Genomic DNA, 23462 nt, shown 5'->3' with positions numbered 1-23462 from the left:
ATATTTTTGTGAATCGTATAGAGATTCATGGCGGACTGGGTGGTGGACGTCGAAAAAGAGGAATCAGAGGTCTTTCGCCTCTAAATGGTATTGAGCTGATCATCCTACGGGCGCTCAGGTCCAGGGTTGTAACCAAGTCACAAGGCAATCTGACTTTTATAATTTTAAACAGAGTCAAGTCGAGTCATTTTCAATTTACCACTTAGTCAAGTATGAGTCATAGCGGTTTGACTCGAGTCCGAGTCCAATTCATTATGTTCACTGTTTAGTTTTCGGTTCAATCCACTTTTCCAACTCTTATCGACTGATATAATGAAAATTTTCTTCAGTCTCAACAGTTTCTGACCCTATTTTCCAAGTATCAGGACTGATAGACAAAATACCAATAATAACTTTACTATTCTTCAAAGTTACAATGAAACATCTGTTTTCGCCGTCGTTTAGTCTCGAGTCGGGCACATTTGAAAAAATAGCTCGAGTCTCAAAAAAATGGTGACTCGAGTAGAGTCATGACTCGGGTCATTACAACACTGCTCAGTAGGGTTGTTCAAAAACAACTTTTTTTTTACAAATCTCACTCGTTTAGCGACTAAATCGTCAGGTTGTCCAAGAAAACGATGCACACCAAATTTGACTCAATTCCAACCAGTAAAGGCCGTGTAATCTTAAATTGAAATTTTTAATTTATCAATAAAAATTAAAATCAAGAGTTCTCAAATTTTTCTGTCAACCCCATGAAATTGTTGGGCTGTCTTCAAAGACGATGCGAAACAAATTTGAGTCAATTCCGGCTAGTAGAAGGGGAACTATTTGAGTTTTTCGTTGATAGTCCCCGGATCAAGGATGCTTTTATATATCTATTGGCTATATATTGGACTATTGTCCAATAATTTAAAAAATAGAACATCAATTTTATATTGGTTTAACACTGGTTCTCATACTTGTTTGGACATGTCCACCTTGATGACAGCAAAAAATTTTGCGCCCCCTTATCGTCACATCACAAAATGCAACCAGAATGCCAGCAATCCCAACAAATAGTATGATGGCATGGAAGGTTTCAACTGTTGATGAGACAATTCTCAAATAGGAAATTCGGACTATACAGGTAAAAAGAACAGATTTTCCATTGATCACTACTCTCCTTTCAGATGCTTTTACGCCTTCCAGTCTGAGAACCACTAGTTTAGAATTAAGGAACATAATTTTTCCATGTTATCGTAGTAGAGCGTGCAAGGTCTATGGTACTTCAAGCGTGCGTCACGATGTGCAAGTGTTGTAAGGAGAAGCGTTGTACGAATTTGAGACAAGTTATATGTGAAAGCTACGAAAAAAACGTAAACAAACTTCGTTAAATTCTGACAGCGCCAATTAAGCGAAAATTGGCAGTACAATAGATCTCTAAGTCACATTTCTTTCAAAGGATATCAAACACCCACAATCACGTTGGTGGTCTTTAATGGTACTTCACGAGCTCTGTCTTTCAGAAACTTGAAAGACTACGTATAATTATCTACTATAAAAAAGCAGCTTCAAATGAAGGTTCCAATATCATACATTTGTCGTAATTAAATTTAGGGTGAATATTGGATTTGTAGGTTCGCTGATCCACAGCATTTGTTTTGAAGTTTGACCGATCCGCCAGGTCAAACTACTGGTCTGAAAGTCAGTGCAAGCTACTTCGCCAGGTGCAATAGTCGAAAAAATCAATGAAAAAGACAGCCACGGACACTTACTCCACACTGGCCCATACAGCCGACGTTTCTGACTATTTAAAATGATTTTTAATATGGCTCTGCAAGATTGAGTTTGTATTGTAGCTCTTTCCACAGATCTCACATTGAAAACTAGGAACAGGATTGTGAATGTCGATATGTTTAACCAGATACGATTTTGTAACAAATTCCTTGCCACAAATATCGCACTTGTATTGTCTCCCACTGAAATGAGATTTCAAATGGCTTTCGAGACCCTTCTTCGTGTATAGCGATTTGTTGCAATGCTCACAACTGTACGTCTTTCTTTTAGAACGCTTCGTGTGAGTGAGGACGTGATGCTCCAGACTTGCCTTGGTGGTCAAGCCTTTGCCGCAAATGTAGCAAGCGTGAGGCTTGATGTCGTAGTGGTTGCGTACATGTGTGTCTATGTAATTTCCTTTGTAGTTCTTGCCGCAAACTGGACATTCGATATCCGCAAACGCCCGACGAATGTAACTCATCGTAAAATTGAGTTGTAGCCTTGAAATTCAGTGTCTACCAAATCTTCTGCAACAGAGCTATTAGGTTGCATAGGTTCGATTATAGCACCTGTCAAGACAGTAATATTGTTATTACAGCAACTGAATTAATCACACACATATATACAGTAAGAAACTGACTGAAAAAGCATGCAAGCGGAGATGGCCATTGGTCACACACGAAGTACTCCTATTTTTCACAGTACTCAACCAGGTTTCATCTCCTCACGCTGTTTACTCAAGGAGTTGTGTTATCGATTACCTCTACTTGACTGTGTATTAAGCTAAAATACCTACTTTTCAGATTCTGGATATTACAAAGTGGAACGTAGTTTCGGTATGTGCCCACCGTGTAAAATTGTACTAATTACTGGGTGAAATAGCCCATTCATCACCATATCGGAACGTATTTTCGGAAAATGTATCTAATTGCGGTGTCATTAGTTATTTCCGGTTAGTTACAAAAATGCAGCCGGATGCAGGTCAGTAATTTCACCAAGTATAACGGGGGTGTCACACATTCGGCCTGGGCCGCATCCGGTCAACAAGACGATTTAATCCGGCCCACGAAGCAATTCTGAATGTTATCCAACACATTTGTCAAAAATGATGAGATATTTTGCAGGGAATACACTTCCATTAAATATTCCTAAAGTCAGTAAATGTCGAGCATTGTCGTAGTCCACATTATAACCCCCCCGACTATGAGACGGTGACATTGACACCCAATTTTGAGAAAGCAAAAAGTGAACACTGAGTTCAGAGTTTTATGGAAAAATGGACCAAAAATTAGCTGGCCACAGAGGCAAAAAAGCCAGTGTGGAACCGTTACATTCAGTTTAGATCAGCGGTTCTCAACCTTTTTTTACACGCGCCCTCCTTGGCGATGGTCAAAAAAATTGCTCCTCATCTGAATCCCCTTAGATTTATCGTCATGTGAAAAAGAGCACATCAACCTGCTAATCATGGCCGCATTTCGATTACTTATGTAGCCTAAGGCCACATTCCAGGGCATAGCCGCAATGAATGATTTGGACGCAAAATACCTATGCTAAACTGTCCATATCCATTCCCGGTGAACTCCGAACCATTCTACTTTTCACAACAGCCTATTGTACGCACCGAAATCGCGAGTCGCAATGTTATGAATAGTTGCTGGGAGTGCATATTGAAAAATTTTCAGAGCTGGGAATGAATTGTTATTTTTTGAGTACCGTAAACCGGGGTAACTTTGGACTTAAGGGTAACTTTGGACACTAAGCAGTAAAAGATTTAAATGGTTATTGATGAAAAAGGGTTGCCGCTGGATGTCCAATTCTTTGTCATGAGGCAACAGTACTACAAGTAGTCTATATAAAAGGTGGATTCATTTCACTACCAGATAAACTTGACCCAACATCGATAAATTAATGGAGGGGGTCAATTTCGTCAAAATTGATGGCCAATAAACTTCTTACAGCCAAACATAGATAGCATGTGATTCATAGATTCAAAGCTTGGCAGCAGATACCTCTAAGTAGTCTTAATCCATGGCCAAAATCTCAGTGGGCTCACTCTTAGATCAATACAAGAAAATGTGATGTCCAAAGTTACCCCGTCAAATTTTATCAGAAAGGGGCAACTTTGGACAGTGAAAAATGTGATATTTAGAGCTCTGGAAATAGGCTACTTCATCTGTGTCAAAGGGTATCGTCAACTATATTCCTTATAACCGGTCTGATGGCTTCTTAAAATGGAATGAGAAGGTTAATAAATTAAGAGTTTGCCAAAATATGAAAAAATGGGTAGGCAATGAGCTGAGAGATTATAAACGGGTGTAAGCTACTTGAAAAACTGATCACATACTCCTAAAGATGCGCCTGCTGAATATGGGATATCGTAAATTACGACAAATATATCCATCAGAGGACATAGGAAAGGGAAAATATATCTTTTCTAGAACAGTAATATATTCGAAATCGGCAATAAATCACGCTAACATACTTAATGTTTGCTGACGATTGCTGACACTGCCAGTGGGATACCCCATTGTCACCATACGTTATTATATAAGTCCTAACTGGTGAAGGCATGAGGGAAAATTGAGTAAAGGGAGGAATAAGGGGGCATTAGCCTTCATAAACTACCTGATTTTTTTTGGGGGGGCGGGGGGGGGGGGGGGTAGGTAAAAATCATGCAATAGGCCAGACATATACTATTTTGTTTCAGTTTTAGTCACTGCTCTCATCAACTCTTACCAAATAAGCCTCATTTACGAGGTTTCATAAACAATAGAGGGTAAAGGCATACAAAAAACTACATTGTCCAAAGTTTGGACACGGATAATTTACAAAAATAAGGTACTTATTTATGACCATGAAGATTTTGGATTAGTTAATTCTAATCTTTGCTCCATGACTCCAAAAAAACACAAAACTTGCCTCCCATACACCCTAGCATTTCCAAGATACAAAGCGGAATTGTTGAGAATTGTCCAATGTTACCCCGGTTTACGGTATTCCCATTCCTGCTCCAATTAAGAAGGGCGCTACTGCATTAAAATCGAAAAATGAAGTCTTGTTGAATTGCGCCGAGCGCGAAGAAAATTTCAAGATTGAATAAAATCTCTCGAAAATTCGGCAGTGAATTCGTAATTGCAATTTGCATGTCTACGGCTACCAACACACACTAATTGAATTAGGCGTCGACGACCGCACAAATTCCCTTCTACGGCCGCATGTGCCCGTACAGGCTGCCCACCCCTGATCTGATAGTATACATAAGGTATATCTTACGCCAATTTTGAATCCGCATTCCAGTTGTTTAGTCTTTTACATTGCTGATAAACTTCCCCAAACTTGTTTGAAAATAACAAAAAAACATTGAAAAGGACACCAATTAATTTCAAGGTAGGTTGCACTGACACTAATCCTGATGCTGGTCGTGACTACAGAGAGCATGGCGTCGTTCTGTAGTGCCATGCTAAATTTGATCAGTTTTGGAAATGAATTAAATTGTGTTGATTTATAGCCAAATAGAGGGCGAAACCGGGCAACCTATATTGCATCTAAGTCTGTCTTAGGCTGTGCAGTTCGCCAGCTATCAATAACAGCTACGTAGCGCACAGGCTACTGCCAAAGCTATAAAGTAATGAATGACTGGCATGTTGGAATTTCTCCAAATCTTCATATATCAAAAATTTGCTCATATGAAGTTGAAGTCAGCCTATACTCAGCTGAGCGCGACTGCTCGAGTTTGAGTTTGGCAAGCTTTCTAGAAAACGAATTAAGTTTAATCTTCAATAATCGTCTCTTCAGAACACCTGATGAAGGAGCTGCGCTCCGAAAGCTTGTGTAATAAATATAATTATTACTTTGCAAGTGGACGTTAAATAAGGTGTGAAAGCAACCCAGAATGGCTGAGAAACACATGTTTGGTCACAATTTATACAGACATTGACAAAATTAACAAAAATTTCTCGCGCCTACCCTGAGAGCCTCCAGCGCCCCCCAGGTTGAGAACCCCTGGTTTAGATGGATAAGTATAAGTTACACAAAAATATAATTGAAATATCTATGGCCCCACAGCCAGGTCACTTTCTACCCAATAGGTCAGCTGATAATCATTTCATTTCGCTAATTCCATTGTCCACGGTTACAGGTGTTGCGACATGCTAGAATAGAACCCCTATGATCAGTGAATTATGTATATATGCTCGTTAAAGTATATGAGTGAATAGCAAAAGCGCGAGGTAACATTTTGAAATCTGTCGGCTTGTCTGGCCCGCGAGTGATTGGAAGACATGAATCCGGCTTGTGGCGCAATTCGAGTTTGACACTCCCGACTTATCGTATGCCACGTCTTAACCAAATCTATTGTTTTGAAATTACTTTAGTACATTTATACCCACATTGTCTATATCTACTTGAATTACATTTTAAATATCACTACTTCAATGTGTAATTGAGTGGACATTTACTGTGTAACACCTACTTCTATTCAAGTACAGTAATGACTGCATTAACCACCTCTGCATGCAAGTAATTATGATCAGAGGATCTAAAGTTTTATTGATGATAGTAATGCGAGATGCTAGTCATAGTATTGCTATTCCGTACAAACTTGAAGCATTCAATTACCTGCCAGAAACTAGCATCAATGAAATACATGAAATTTGAGCAATAATCGGAATATGAATAATCATCATCCATGGGGAGACATATACAGAAAAAGGACCCCTTTACAGAAATAACGGAAACAGTCCAATAACATCATTCACCTACCGGTAAGATGCAGCAGGACACTCAAGAAAGAATGGTTGAATAAAAATAAAAAGGGAGAAATGAAAGTCATATATTTCGAGTTCAAGAAAACACATATTCATGAAAGGATGGTCTGTTGAAATAAGGAACCATTCCTTCACAAAGTTCTGGTTTCATGAGTAAGATCTTAAAAATAAGTATCGACATCATAAATAGGAAGATCACTAATTTCAATCGGGTGCCATTATGAGTAGCATGAGACGCAGAGTGACAAAAATTGACTTCACTTCATTCGCCTGCACATCGATGGCATGAAGTTCGGGGTGTGTTGATTTTACAGGGAGACAATGGACAGTTGCGTACGCATTCTGTTACAAATAATTTTTCAGCGATATAGTAATTACAAGTAAACAATTTAATAATCTCTGATGTTCGAGAGATAGCGAATTTTGTAGACATTACCGAATACAAGGACACACTACTAATGCGACCAAAATCAGTCCTTTTTCTTATCTTTCAACGCCATAGCATACGACGCAAATATATGGGAACCGAATTCACAATATCACTTTACTGTGACAGCAAATGATTTCAAACAATCACACTTCAGCCAAAGCATTGTCAGAAACGATGTGAATTTTTCTCATGATAACTCAAGTTAGACTTGTTGGCATATGACTTTCCACATATATCGCATTGATGTACGCATGACCCGGCATGGCTTTCCATATGCTGCGTGAATCCTTGCATGCTGTGTAATATCGTACCACAAATCTCACATGGATAGTTCTTCGCGATGTGCGTCTTCATGTGATGTCTCATATAATCGAAAGTAACGTAACCTTTTCCGCATATTGAACATACAAAATTTTTTACAGCGTCCAAGTGAGTAATCATATGTCTCTGTAAATGAACGTTTGTCAAATACGCTTTCCCGCAGACCTCACAGGGATGGTCTCGGGTCCTGGCATGATGTTTGAGATGTCTAATGAGACTGATCCTTCGGGGAAATGACTTTCCACACACTTTGCACTCATACTTTTTGAAGTCTTCGTCGTTTCTAAATTGTTCGTCCAAAGTTTGAATCTGGACATCTTCAGAGCCATTGATCCTAACTTCATGTGCTGCCATGTGTGTTTTTAGAAGCGATAACGAGGGAAACAGCTTTCCACAGACCTCACATGGGAGGTTTTTCTTTGGAAGGTGCACCTTCATATGAACCTTGACACCTTTCTTGGAATAAAATTCCTTGCCGCAAATTTCGCAGCTGCTTACGTACACACTTGCATGGAGTTTGACATGGGCGTTGCAGTTGCCGTTGTATCGAAATTTTTTGCCGCAAATATCACATTGATAGTTTTTTATACCGGTGTGAATTTCCATATGCTTTCTCAAGTTCAGCTTTGTGTAAAACATTTTGCCGCAAATCTCACAATTTTCTGTGTACGCTTTCATGTGTGTTTTGATATGGATCAAACGGTGTGCATTGGAAAGAAATTTTTGGCCACAAATATCGCATTGATACTTTTTGGTACCGGTGTGAATATCCATATGAACCCTCAAGGTACTCTTCGTGTTAAACACTTTACCACAAATATCGCATTGATAATTTTTGGAACCAGTGTGAATACGCATATGACTTCTCCAGTTCTGCTTCGCGTAAAACACTTTGCCGCAGATCTCGCAACTGCAGGTGTACTCTTCTGTGTGCATTTTGATGTGGGCCAAACGATGTCCGCTGTAAAGAAATTTTTTGCCACAAATATCACATTCAAAGTTTTTGGTACCAGTGTGAATCAGCATATGAATTCTCCAATTATTCTTTGTGTGAAACACTTTGCCGCAAATCTCGCAAATGTCTGTGTAGTCTTTGGTATGCATGTTTTCATGGGTCTTGCAGTCTGCCTTCAGACAAAAATTTTTGCCGCTAACAATGCATTCATAGTTTTTCGTACCTGTGTGAATATCCAAATGACTTTTCAATGCCGACTTCGAGGGAAACAGTATGCAGCAAACCTCACATTCATATTCCGTGGACCGACTGTTAGACCCGACGCCAAAGTTCGGATTCATTTGCAGACAAATATTTACCAAAACCACAGAACTTATACTTCTATATGGGTCTGAACAAGAAACAATCACATATTAGAGCAGGTGTCTACTCAAAACAAAAGTCAGTCTACTGCACATGTATCACACAGAACTCCATAATTGGTGTGGTCTGGTGGCTAAAATATGCTGTTCCACACTTATGGGTAGGAATGGACAAAATCGAGTATCCGAGTGATTCTATTCAGAATCTAGTATTAGGCCTATGATTTGAGTCGAATATCACCAAGTATGGTGTCATGATTTTAAGGATGAGGCGTAAATTTCAAATTACACCTTTCATGAAACAACAAATAAGATAACGTCAGTTCTACACCCAGACTTGTATAAATTGGACATTTACCGAAATTCACAACTAGAACCAATGTACTCATTTTTCAAAATTCGAAACTAGAAATAGAATTACCGCACAAAATTTCACCCCGGGGAGGGGTGCACTATGCATGAGTACAATTCTTGAAAATATCTCCCTTGAAATCACACCTTTCATCTTGTTTGTCGTCAATTGCGCATCACAATTAGCCATCCTGCCCATTAATTTGTATCATTAGTCTTGAGTAATGTCAATCAGCGGAAATCGCGTTGCTAATTAAAGAGATTCGTATGCACAGCACGCGATCTCCTACGGAGTTGGTTTGCCATTTGTACGCAAGCGAAATTAGGTCATTCATTGCTAAATCCTCGGCAATCTTTGCTGGCCTGATTCATCGCGTCGACAACAGACCAGAACTATCGCATTTACAGCAGGACAGGTGGTGCTCATGATATCATTGCTGGCCTCAACATTTGCATCTGCAACAGGCCTGGTCCAGATGGCCTGAATATTCCCATCAAATAAGTCTGGTTCGGACGATATAATCGTTGGCCTGACCGATTGCATCTGCAATGGCGATGGGTGCGAGTGATATCGTTACTGGCCTGAGCTATCGCATCTCGGGCCTCGTAGGCTTTGGCTCCTATCTAAAATCGTTTAGAGACAAGGACGTTCCCGTTACCTGTTACGTTATGTCATGATGGTCCAACAGTGACATCGCAAACAAAAGACATCAAATCGAGGTGACTCGAGTCAAGTCAAGTCACTTGATTCTTGTAGGTGACTCAAGACTAGGGTTGCCATACGTCCGGAATTTCACTGTTCAAACTAGCGTCCGGGGAGAATTTCTAAAATATGCCAAATGTCTGGAATTTTGAAGGCTTGACGTAGGCTCATAATTTTTTCGTAATTCAGCATAAAAACAATATTTTTAGGGAATATTCATGATAATGCATGATATTTTTCTTCGCGCAGCGTACGATTTCCTATCAAATTTATCGATTTTAATATGGAGACTACCACCCTAGCAGAAACTGCAATAAAATATAAATAAACAACCTTCATTTACTGGAATAAGCCTAATTGCAATTGCAATTATAGGACAACCGTATATTTCTAGAGATCGTTGAGGCCGTTTAAATGCTTTATTAAATGATAGTGGTTCCAAACGGGGGGTCGCTTGCCTTTATTCTGGGATTTGCAAATATGTTGAACGTAATCAGCTTCCAAATAGCCGTTAAGTCTGGGCAAAGGTGCTGACTTCTTTCAGTAATCAGCTCGTCAAATTTTGATCTGGGACAAGGAACATTATCAAATTGGAGATGGAGTCACGACCATAAAAGGTTGAAACCACAGGATGTGGGGTGCTTATAAAGCTCCGTGGTGCGCACCGGCATAATGCTGATAAACAATGTTATCAGTAGGACATGAACATGACTTAACGATGTACAATCACGGTATTTTTGAACTCATCATCCTCCACCAGCTCTACCGTTAACTCTTGTCATGTGGGTGGAGAGTCATAGAGTGGGTGGAGAGATACAGTCATAGGCGCCGACATTTATTTTTTACGAGGTGGCGAAGTCTTGTGACGTCATAATTGTTACATATCGATGACGTCATCGTTGCACGAAAACGCGCTTTGCTACATGCCGCGTAATTGAACCATTCGCGTGACGTTAGGGTGAAGATAATAAAGTAGGATTAGCAGTGTAGTCGATTAGCGCGTTCGTCAGGATTTATCAATCCAGGATTAAGTAAGCTGGTTGATCGCGGCGCATAAAGTTAGTGTTAATCGCATTTTATTAGCTGTACCCTACGAATTTGACACGACTTTCATTTCGCGATGATGATAATTCTACCTATTATAGTGGCGGTGTCGGCATTAACAGGCTGCTGTTTCATTATGGAGATTGTGGGATCTCTAGTTTCATTTAACAACTAGTAACCTATATGTATAACACATATTCGCATTATGATGCAACAAATTGAAAACTCAGGTCACCGGGACTAACACCGCGCGTAACCTTCTCGAACTTCATGCGTCTGCATTAGCAGTATTTGATCACACGATTAGCATTCTCCCGGATCAGTTAACTTTATTATCTCCGCCCGTAATATCGGCCATGCACTCATTAATATCAAACCATGCAGTCGATTATGAAACGGAATCTTGAAACGGTACGATCATTCGAACGTGTAACTGCGGCCTGCGCTACCGACGGAATGCATCGAACAAAAGTCGAATTCACGTCACTGATAATCTGCAGTTGCATCAATGTTATCCACGCGCAATTCGCCGTGTTCAGCGACCAAATACAATACGCACTCGCCTCGCAAGTAACACACGACAACTCTCGAATATTTCAAGCAGACAATAATGATGATTACAAACGCGAAATCGCGCAGCCAATCAGTAATTGTCTATTGCGGTTTCTTGCTTCGCGTCGACCAACTCGCATCGCGGCAATTGTTTGCTGATTAAAACAGCGATTTGGGCGGCATTGGTGCATTTCCCGATATACGCTTGGGAAGCATTTCGGGAGTACATTGGTCAATTCGCAAATTCAATTTGTATGTCGAAGGCCGCCAACACATATTAATTAAATTACGTGTTCATAGCCGCACAAATTTACTTCTACGGCCGCAGGTTGGTCACCCCTGGGCTAGAATTAATTCCACTTCCTGGCGCATGCCGCGATCTTATCAATAGAAATCCGCTAGCTGCCTAATGCCTAATAGTTTAATATTCGATATTGTTGTTCTCGATAACAGTACCGGTACATCCAGCAATCAAGTTGATCGTCGTTCAAACGAATCGAATAAAATAAGAATTTGTGCCACCCAGAATTTTGTGATGCATCAATATTTGACAATGGCATGGCATGGCCTACTTCACGCTAATAATGAAAGGAACACTGAAAAATGACTTTATGCGACAATTTCGGAACTACAAATGTATCCAGTCGATAACAAGTAATATGGATGAACGGATGATGACAAATGAGAAAGCGTGCATTCTAATCAGAATCATGAATTCCAATTTGCAGGCACACACCTTCCAATTTCGCACTCCGATTACCAAGACTATTACGAAGCTAGCTAGCTCATGAATGGTTTTGTAAATGAATATGGGCGCACATAATTTAGATTTCAGAAAAGCAGAACGTCTGCTTGGGTGCCTGGTCGGGATAGGAGATCTAGGGTGGTGCTTCTCAGTTCACGCTAGGCGCGTAGCCAGTCGAAAAATTAGGGGGACTTGAATTTATTTTCAAATTTACCAATATGACATCAATTCAATTCGAGTCAGGTACATGTGTAAATGGCGATCATATAATCTCTTCGTATTGACGATTATAGGCGTATGATAAGTTTGCCAAAGAGTCCGGGAGTGCTGTCAAATAGCGAGTCCCTGATATCTGGTGAACAATTAAATACGCGCGCGTATTACGCAGTCTCGGCGACAGTTTTCGGAATTCTGAACTTGATGGCACCGCTTTCAAACCTTAGTCGTCGTTCAGAACTCGAGCCATACACATCTTCTGATCGCTACGTAACGAATATGACATAAAACAATCACTAATTAGCGTAAACTCGACCGCATTGTCTCAAAACCAGTGAGAGATAAAAGTCAAGGCATGTTATGCCCGATACGCAATAGTTAGGCCAGCAATGATAGCTTTCGGGGCAGGCCTATGAAGATGCTATCGTGTAGGCCAGCGATGATATTGTGCACACCATAGGGCGAAGCCGCCAATGCAGATGCGATTGCGCAGGAAAGCGATGATATATTGTGAACTGGGCCTATTGCAGATGCGATTGTTCAAGCCTGCGGAGGCAGGCTAGCTCGTTACGCGATAAATCAGGCTAGCGACGATTGCCACGCGCACGAGAAGGAATGGCCTAATTTAGCGACCATCTCAGCGGGAGATAATCACAGACTTTTCTCCCTAATTGAAAACACGTTTCTCGCAAATCAACCGCGCGAAACACCGATAACTCAATTATTGAATTGCAACTGAGTATTCGAGTTCTAATTATCATTTCAAAATGACGGGGTTTCGCGTTTCAAATAGGGAATTTCGACCCCCCGAAACCCCCGTGGCTATGAGCCTGGCACACACGAGTATCGAGATTGAAGACGTCTCTAACCAGGTCGCATCCATTCGCCTGATTACTAATTACTGGTCACAAATCACTTAGGCGTTTGAGAATTTGGACGAGGTGGCCGCCACCTAGTGAATATGGTCACGAGGTGGCGCAGCCACCTCGTAACCGCGTAAGTCGGCGCCTATGTATATAGTAATATATGGAACGACCAATATTATTGACAGAATCCATTCAAATAATTTACCGACCAGATACATATAGAAACCAGATTCATATAGCAAGCACCCCCCTCCCCCAGAAGTTGCATAGATTACCCTATAGTGTGGGCTCAAAATCATTTCTTTGGGCAGGAGGGGGCTGAAAACATGTGCTTTCGGTCCCGGTTACACAACCACACAGCCACGTACTCCTGAACCGGAACGTGACCACCTCTGGTCTATGAGCAAAGATTTGCTAGTGTAACGTCATTTTTAAATACACTAGTGGGCGCTAAAGAGTGTCCGGAATTAGGGTTGCTGAAATATGGTAACCCTACTCAAGACTCAAGATTCAAAGTTCTTGCATTTTGTTAGCAGTTTTAAATACACATTGAGTCCCTATTTATCCAGAATTGAGGAACAAATACCAAACAAACGATTACTTGAAATTGACTCGTAAATTTTTCTTCGAGTCACGAGTCAGTCCGTATTTCAGAAAGGTCGAATCATCCAAACACTGCTTGCAAATAGAACTAGAAGTAAAACTATTCATCTTCCATATTCGCAAAAAGAACTCGAATTAGGACTATTAAATTTTCAAAACTCGCAACTAGAACTCGGACTACTCATTTTTCAAAACTTGCAACTATAACTTAGCCAATGGTTCCCAACCTTTTTCAATTCAAGTTAACCAAAAACTCAGTTATTCTGTTCTGCAACAATCCAAGTTTCATCATTGTAGATGTTTTCAATAACAATGTTTGATCTGATACTGTTGTACGCTGACCGTAATGTCACTAATGAAAGCCCAAATTTGATTTATTTATGAATATGAGAAAAATACATACCGAAATAATCTGACGTGATAGAGAAATCCCGAGGACAGAATCGGAATTCCGCAACCTACAATTAGCCTGAATCAATCATTAAAATTTTTTGGGTAAAATTTTTTGGGAAATTTGTATACCAGTCAAAAAGAGCTTTTGATTGAACTAAGATGGATAATCACTTGGTTCAAGTTCACCGAAAACTCCCTCATTCTGTACTACAACCACTCAGGTTTCATGATGGATGATTTCAATAACAATATTTGATCTGTTGTTGTTGTATGCTTACCGTGATGTCACTAACGGAAGCCAGAATTTGATCACTGTAATTTATGAAAATGAGACAAATTCATACGGAAAAAGTCCGACGTTATAGAGAAATTATGAGCACATAATCGGATCCAGCAACCTTTAATTAGCCTTCGTCAATCATTTTGGCGCAAATTTTTTTTCGAAATTTGTAGACCAGTTTTACCTATAAAAATCTAACTACCGTAATTTTCCATGTATAATGCGCAAAATTTACAAGATTTTAGCCCTAAAATCGGGGGGTGCGTATTATACATGGGAACAACACGCTTGAAAAAAATCTCCCTCGATAATAAACTTGAAATCACACCTTTCTTCATGTTTGCTTCCAATCGCGCATCACTTTCAGCCATCTCGGGTAATAATTCGTATTATAGAGTGTGACTCGCTTCCAATTAAGGGAAGCGCGTTGCTAATTAACGAGAACCGTGTGCACAATCACGCGATCTCCTGCTGAGTCAGTAATAGACACTCGCACGCGGCAATTCTCGCCAATTCATCTACCCCGCTCCCTGATCTATAATCCCAATGATAGAGCGTTTGAAATATGACCAATAAGATATCTCGGAATGTAAATGGTATAAATGTGCAGATAATGTTTCAGAACAAATGTAATTATCAATCACAATGAGCATTAAGTATGTTGCATCATGATTGCTTGTAAGCTCTGTCACTCAAGGAACGAGTTAGTTGGCGTAGCCAACATTACCAATTATTGCGTCACATGATAGACTATGCTCGGAGACGTCCTGTCTAGACTCAATAGAATATCGGATCAATATTACTGTTGTAATTATTGCATCACAAAATCATGTCATTCCAAGTGCTCGTAAAACCCTTGCACAAGATTGTATTTGATCCTACACAGCGTTCAATAGTTCACGTTCACACATAGCAAAAGCGATGATATTCCGTGATCAGCGAACAACCTACGCTTCATGAAGCTTGCACAGATCACGATAAAATGTATAAAACACCCAAGTATGGAAGTACGGAAATGTCGTTCCATACCATAGCCTAGATTAAAATCTTCCATTCCATACCATACTTGCATTTTTCCACATTCCATACCAAAATATCAATCCATACCATACCATACTTCCATACCATACCATACCATGCCCTGGAGCCATTATATCCGGCAGACTCAATAATGAGCCCCGAGTGTATTTTTACGAACACGCTTTGCTTAATCCCAGATTTCCTGGGTTGTTCTGGTCATAGACGATTACAAGTTACAACTATTCCAGATCGATAGCTATTATCAATACGCATACGTCGAGCCATAAATAACAGCCTATTATACTATGGAATAACCTGTTCAAAATTCAGATTGAATACATAAAAACGTTTTGCGCAAAATACAATTTGCCACGACGTTCGCGTGGATGTTCGCGCGTGAGATAAGTCAGCGCTCGTGGCCTAAATCAGCGCATCTCCGAGACATCAAATTCATTTGCAGATCTTTTCTCCTAACATGTGTCGGTTATGCCCATTGCCCATCTATTGGAATACTTATAATCAAAAATTAGTCGCACAGAAGATTCTTGGAACTGAAAGTAAAAATATTTTACGAAATAACATGCGCGGGTTTTAGCAATGTATTTTCTGTTGCTGTTGAAGATTACGCATATTGATTATTTTTGCGTTTCATACTAATACACCAATACTGCCATGATGTTGTTCAGCGAGCTACAAGATCTCCGCTATTGATATGACAGCAAATTTATGTCCGAAAATGGCTGCACTTCTGGTGAAAATGGTTCACGTATTTCCCGTAGTAACGAATAAAACGAAATGCACCGGCGCATCAAAGCTTCGGTCGCGATTCTGGTATTGAAAGGTATTTTCATGTCTGCTCGAGATTTCCGTCCACAACGCGCAGGTCATTTATGAAAATTTGACGACCAGCAAAGCCAGGCATCAAACCCCGGTTCCATCTAATCAATGCACTTTCTTGATTCAAAGTATTTTATTCGTCCATGATTCGAGAGAGAGGCAAGAAAATTCGGCGTAACTCTGTCAAAACAGTTGACCTATTTTCATTGCAGTGTGGGCTAGGAATATATTTGCAATAACTTCAGTTGCCAATGCTATAATGGTTTCTTACGTTGGTGCTAGATGTGCTGGCTTGTTATTATTTTGATTTGCCGTTGTATTACACGCGTGATGCATTATTTCATATATTGTGTCATGCGACTCGACATGTCATTGCTACATATGCCGATATGCAAAGCCTACCTGATATATGCTAGACCAGGGGTGGGCAAACTACGGCCCGCGGGCCGCAACACCGTTCTGTGCGGCCCGTGAGAGCATAAAGAAACTGATTAAAATATTGATAAAATGACTACTAAATATCGAACAAATGCAGGGACTTGATTAATCTTTTTCCTAGTATATTTCATTATGATAATTCCAAGGCAGTGGTTCTCAAACAAGGGGGCGTGCCCCTTGGGAGCGTGAAAGCATCTGGAGGCGGGCGCAAAGATGAGTTCAACTGAAAAAATTTTTGCGCTCCGCGCGATTTACACCCAGTTTCTAGTTATTGCTCAGTATTTAGTCTCAATTTCATTTCTAAATGTCCCTTGTCCACCATCGTAACCTACCATGCCCTCAAACTATCCGTTAGGTTTCCTAGCATCCTGGTACCGTTTTGTGATGTGACGATAAGGGCGCGCGAAATCTTTCACTATCATAAAGGTTTCATGTCTTGAAAAGTTTGAGAGCCACTGTTCTAAGGTAAATACTTCCTATATTGTTTTTATGTTTGATTTCTGGCACGACCACATCAAGGCCCACGTATATCAGTTGAAAGGATTCAACTGCTAAAGATCACAGAACTCCTAAACGAGATTGACATAATTCGGATCACGAATGTGATTTCAGATTAGCCACTCCATTTTCAATTATTTTAGTGGTGTGCTTATAAAAACGATTCGCGTGTGTCTTATGTAGATTCGCTCTCTGTATATCATTTATATTTTATCTACAAATAGTAGAAACGTGTTTGAAGCTAACATGGTTGGTTATGATGCTGTCAGCATTGTGTGTCCTGGAACTGAGCCCAAAGTGGAATTAGTAAATCTATGAACAGATCGCTGCTCACACATTTAAACTTCAATCCTCTTCTAAGAATCGGGACAACCGACTTTCATCTCTATAGTTTTGACAAATTGACCAGCCTATGAAATCTCGCCACTGTTTCTGATGCGTGTACAATATCATCAAAGCAATGTTTGGTTTGTTTTAAATAAACATATATGTTATCTCCATGTTCTCACTATAATGAAATACCAATATTTCATTTTGGTTTATAATCCCAATTCTATATAGTGCGGCCCGCGAATGGATTCATATGTTGAATGCGGCCCGCAAGCTCAAGAGCTTGCCCACCCCTGTACTAGACGATAGTCTCACTATTGCGCTGTTCGGCTTAGAGAGGCAATAAATGTCGGTGTAACTATGCCATAACATTTGACCTATTTTCATTGCAGTGTATTCAAGGTATAACTTTGCAATAACCTCAGTCGCCAATGCTATACATGCTTCCATACGAAGCCATAATTGTATAGTATATTCATATTGAAATGAACCTGAATATTTTCGGCTGACACTCGTCATAGGTAATCGTCAGCAACTAGTAGAGAAAGCGGCATACGATTTCACTCATTTCAGTACGTAAAAAATTGTCCCCATCCCCAATTACTCGAATCATAGCAGTACAATACTCTAATCCAGTGGTTCCCAACGTGGGCGATATCGCCCCCAGGGGGCGATTTGGCGGTCTAGGGGGGCGACAGGGGGGCGAAAATGGACAAAGGGGGCGACGGGTGGCGAAAATAGCAAAGGGGACGATGGCGTGTCAAAACGGCTGACCTTTATTTTTAGTCAACCCACGGAAATTTAGTTACAAAAGTATGTCTAATTAGACGTCGAGCCGAAAATTTGACCTTTTTTTTTTAGTCAACCCACCGGTGATTACAGTTTGTATGCCCAATTTTCGGTACACAAAATTTGGGGGGCGATGATCGGTGTTGACCTTGAAAAGGGGGCGATGGGTCGAAAAAGGTTGGGAACCACTGTCTAATCATTGTGCGAGGGGGTGATTCCAGAAGTCTGACACCAACTCTCTCTCTCTCTGCGATGTTTGTCTATACCAGTGGTTCCCAACCTTTTTCGTCTCATCGCCCCCTTTTGAAGCTCCACGCCGATCATCGCCCCCCAAATATTGGGAACCAAAAAATGGATATACAATCTGGGATCACCGGCGAGTTGACTAATTGAAAAAGGTCAACTTTTCGGCTCTACCTCGAAATCACACTTCTACAGCTAAATGTTCGTGAATTTACTAAAAAAAAGGTCATTTCTTCGACTTGACTCCCATCAGGACCGTAACAGCACTTCGTCAGCCCCCCCCCAAAAAAACGTTGGTCTTGGGCCCTGATAGAGTGATAAACCAAACCCTAGACCCACTCAACCAGTGGGCTTTTTTTCGCTACATATAAGCTATACCCTATTTCATGTACTGTCTGGTGAGTCACCGTACTTCGCCTGAACGCTCGAAACGCGACAAATTTATATAATTCATGCTTCAATCGGTCAATATGGTCGTGAATTGCATATATATCTCCATCAATTTTTTATGCTCTCTCTGCTCAAGTAATCAAATTTATCGGTAGAGCTGAGTGTGGTTTGTTGGAAAAGGTAGTAACCCTAAATAATAATTAAACATCTTCGGGTGGACACTTTGTTATATTGACTTCGTTACATGATGCTAGTTCGTGACCTCCTATATCTGCTATGTCAAAAGATATGGGTATCACCAAAACGTACCAAACTAAAATACGCATATTGTTTCAAATGGGAGTTTCTTTAGTGGCATATAATTTTTCCCTGCGGGGTGGCATTGGTCTTGTAGGGTTCAGACCGCCACGACAGGAACATTCGACGCCAGCCACTGAGGCGCCTAAGGACAATTCAACATATATGTATATCGAAGTTTTCGGTCAGCGCAAGGGCATTCCTTTTCGCCCAAGGTCGTCTCGCTGCTTATCGTTATGGCACACTTCTCGGAGTTGCATGTTACATGTTACATGGCCTATAACTTCATATGCATTGGTGCGTCGCGGCGCAGCAATGGCCGACGCCGAAGTCTCCATTTCCTTAAATCATGCGTATTTTTGTTGGGGGAAGGGTACCCCGAAATCAATGACAATATTTGATATGACAATTTTTTTTAAATAGTTGCATGAATTTCTAATTAATACTCCATAATTTATGTTAATTCACGAAATAATTTTGGGCCCCCTTCGAGTTCGGACCCCAATTGAGGGTTTTGGGTGCGGCAGTTACGGTCCTGACTCCAATATAGCCGTTTTAACGCGCAATCGCCCCCCTATCGCCCCCTTTGTTGTTTTCGCCCCCTATCGCCCCCTTCGTCCGTTTTCGCCCCCTTCGTTATTTTCGCCCCCCTAGACCGCCAAATCGCCCCCTGGGGGGCGATATCGCCCACGTTGGGAACCACTGGTCTATACAGAGCAGGGTTACAGATTTCCCGAGAAACGAAATACCAAACAAATCTTATGACTAGGGCAACTTGACTTTCAACAAAAGTTGCATCTAAAATCCTTATTAAATTATTAAGCTGTGAGATAGTCGAAAGGTTTCGATGTATAACCTAACACTTCAAGAATTGCAGGGTGACTACTTGTTCTGCTTCTTTCCTCACTATATTCAATCGATCACGATCATGTATACACTTCTATGTTGACCTATTTTCATCTACGTTGGAGACGCTTAATACGAGCCTAAAACTGATTATCTTGATGTTTTTTTTGTTTCCTGTTTTCTTTTGCCCTTTTCATTTTACTCTAATTGAAAAGTCGCTATATATATTCTATGTTCTTAAGGTTTATCCTGCGGAGATATCTTTCTCAAACAGCATAACGATAACCCTCTTCCCCTCTCCCTAAAAACAATCCCCTCTCCCTTAAAACAAGTCAAATTCCACACGGAAAAAACCTTGGGTTTGCAAACTTGACCCAAGGCATTGCATAAAAATTTGCTTTGGCGAGTTCAACAAAATCAATTGCCTGAAAAGGTTTTCCGCTAAAAATGTAATTTTGGTGGTCTCTCCTGGGCAGCCGTGAAATAGTTAACTACCTCAAATTCAAACTACAGTATCAATGAGCCGATCTATTTACATATTGTTCGTGCCAGTCATTGCGTCATAGGTAACATTGCGATGCAGCTGGTCCGTAGCATAGCTATTTGTTATGCAGATCAAAGAGAATAGAACCACAATGAAAATAGTTTATAGCATGTTTTTTTAAATCATTCCTTTCCATTTTGCGCATTACCTGAATAAACTTGCAGTAAAAATGTGCATGAAAAATAGAAAAAGTTGCACTATCAAACTTCTCCAAACAGTTTGAAACATCATAGTAGGCCAACATAGATTCAATTGATTTCACTGCACAATGGGTACTGTTTCTACTGTCTAAGCTACGAGTCCTCACCGCTTCTCTTATAGTCACTTCAATCTGTACTGAAATTTCACTGATGTCACAAAATAAATGAATCCATCAGAGTTGAACAACTAGAAATATTTTCCACTTCAGAATTAGAATTACTAAAATCAGTTTTTTTCATATTGCAATGAACCTGAATTTTTTCGGCTGACCCTCGTCATCAACTAGTAAAGAATTGGAGAGAACATTGTATACCAACAATCGTATCACAAAATATGACGTCACAAGCATGAAATTCCGAATTATCAGTGAGAGCGCTCAAGCTCCCGATTATTCGAAATTTTATACAGGAATCTTCACACTCTCTTCGTCCTGACCACCGTAATTATCAATGCATAATGCACATGGGAAAAGAATTCTTGAAAAAAATCTCCCTTGAAAAAGAACTAGAAATCACAACGCACCGTTCTTCACTACAAAAAAAATTAGACAAATTTGGTCTCAAATTTAAGAAATGAGGATGATTTGGTCTCATTTTCAGCAATTTCAGTCTCACTGATGAATTGAGGTCTTAAAATTGAGACTGATTCAGCTGTTTAAGACCATATATAATTGTCACAATTATTTGGTCTTAAAAATGAGACCAATAAAAAGCATCTCATAAGACATATTGTGCTTATTAAGACAGTTTTTGATGTGTTAGTATTTTTGGTCTTGTTTTTAAGACAAATTTCGCTAATCAAGTAACAACATGATTTGTGGTCTTAAAAATGAGACCGGAAAGTTGACATGGGTCAGGAGCTCTAAGACATAACAAGCTTATTGAAACAGTTTTTGATGTGTCAGTATTTTTTGTCTTTTTTCTAAGACAAATTTCACTAATCAAGAAATGACATGATTTGTGATCTTAAAAATGAGACCGGAAAGTTGACATGGGCCAAGAGCATAAGACATAACTGGCTATTTGAGACAGTTTTTGATGTGTCAGTATTTTTGGTCTTGTTTTTAAGTCGGATTTCGCTAATCAAGAAACAACATGGTTTGTGGTCTTGAAAATGAGACCGGAAAGTTGACATGGACCAAGAGCATAAAATTAGACAAATTTGGTCTCAAATCGATTTTTTAGAAAAATAAGTCTCAAAACCAATTAGTCTTACCAAGTAGGCCTACATTCTGTCTCAAATCGGTTTTTAGAAAAAAAAGTCTTGAAGACCAATTAGTGTTACCAAGTACTTTCCATCTCAAAAGTAAGACCCAACTTGATCGATAATAGAAGCACTGCTTTGGAGGCATCCTTTTCAATGTTAGGTTGTGAGTGAAGGGGGGGAGTGAGAGAGACCATGGGACAATACTTATCTAAGGACTTCACAGACACAGCTAGTTTATCGAGATAATTTTTAATGCTTCAGTTTTTTTGGTCTTGTTTTCAAGACGAATTGTGCAGTATTTTTGGTCTCATTTTACCCACTCACCATAAATGCTATTTTCGACTCAGACAACCATATATATATTGATCTGAATAGTACATGTGAGTAGTAAGTGGCATGTACCTTGATAACTATATCTAGTGAATATCGTGTGAACTCCTTAGTACAGTATCATCCCAACACTGCAAATTCTGGTCTCTCTCATGCTTCCCCTTCGCTCAGACCCTAGCATTGAAAAGGATGCCCCCAAAGCACCCCTACTGTTTTCGATCAATTCCGGTCTTACTTTTAAGACAGAAAGTACTTGGTAAGACTAATTTGTCTTTAAGACTTTTTTTGCTAAAAAATCGATTTGAGACAGAAATTACTTGGTAAGACTAATTTGTCTTTAAGACTTTTTCTGCTAAAAAATCGATTTCAGACCAAACTTGTCTAATTATTTTTTGTAGTGTTCATGTTTTTGTCAATCACGCATCACAGTCCATCATTCGGCCTAGTGATTTGTATTATCAGTGTTGGGCTATGCCATTTATCGCGATTCGTCTGCTCTGCCGGACAGCTCGCAAGCTCCCGCTGAGTTACTTTGCCATTTGTACGCGAGCGACATTAGGCCATTGATTGCCGCACGAGCGCACAATCCTTGCTAGTTCGATTTATCTCGTCGGTGACGTTCGTCATCAGGCCGAGTTCGTCATGGGCCGAGTTCATCATGGGCCGAGTTCACTGGCAATCTCGACAGCGGCAAGTAAAATTTCCAATTCCGAGAACTGCAATACTGCCCTCCCCCCAGCATTCGTACGACATGTCCATCGCTCCCAAATTAACCATTTTCTATGACAAATAATACAATTTACGACGTTTATAATCATTAATACTAAGAAATTCCCCACGGGCCGAGTTCGTCATAGGCCGATTTCGTCATGGCTCATGGGCCGAGTTCAATAGGCCGAGTTCGTCAAGGGCCGAGTTCACTGGCAACCATCTCGTCAACAACAGGCCAGGTGTGCAGGATATCATCACTGGCCTAAACAGCCGCATCTGCAACAGGCCTGGTTACACTGGCCTGAACAATTTCTTCTACAATAGGTCTGGTGAGCATGATATCGCTGACGGGCCGAACTATCGCCTCTCGGTCCTCGATGGCTTCTGTCTACAATCGTTTAATCGATTTCCAATAATACTAAAACATAACCGTCGTAACTCATCACACGAACAAGTTC

The 23462-nt window shown here is 40.2% G+C and overlaps 2 protein-coding genes and 2 long non-coding RNA genes across 4 annotated transcripts in view; 1 reads left to right on the top strand and 3 right to left on the bottom strand.

The window, feature by feature from the left end:
- Positions 1-23462, bottom strand: part of LOC145436382 (protein bicaudal C homolog 1-like) — a 788516-nt gene that overhangs the window by 108595 nt on the left and 656459 nt on the right. The gene's annotated exons all lie outside the window — the stretch shown is intronic.
- The window catches only part of LOC145436956 (uncharacterized), a 416296-nt gene that overhangs the window by 112357 nt on the left and 280477 nt on the right, over positions 1-23462 (top strand). The gene's annotated exons all lie outside the window — the stretch shown is intronic.
- LOC145437004 (uncharacterized) overlaps positions 1-23462 on the bottom strand; it is a 214972-nt gene that overhangs the window by 17780 nt on the left and 173730 nt on the right. The window lies entirely within an intron of this gene.
- LOC145436544 (uncharacterized) lies at positions 6828-10350 on the bottom strand. The gene has a single exon (XM_080313909.1). It carries the CDS (start codon positions 8548-8550, stop codon positions 7099-7101), a length of 1452 nt encoding a protein of 483 aa, XP_080170035.1. The 5' UTR covers positions 8551-10350; the 3' UTR covers positions 6828-7098.

The sequence above is a fragment of the Botryllus schlosseri genome, chromosome 1, assembly GCF_051294905.1.
Source record: "Botryllus schlosseri isolate E-star chromosome 1, Bs_hap1, whole genome shotgun sequence".
In the NCBI taxonomy this organism is placed as follows: domain Eukaryota; kingdom Metazoa; phylum Chordata; class Ascidiacea; order Stolidobranchia; family Styelidae; genus Botryllus; species Botryllus schlosseri.
This window is presented reverse-complemented; position numbering and strand designations above follow the sequence as displayed.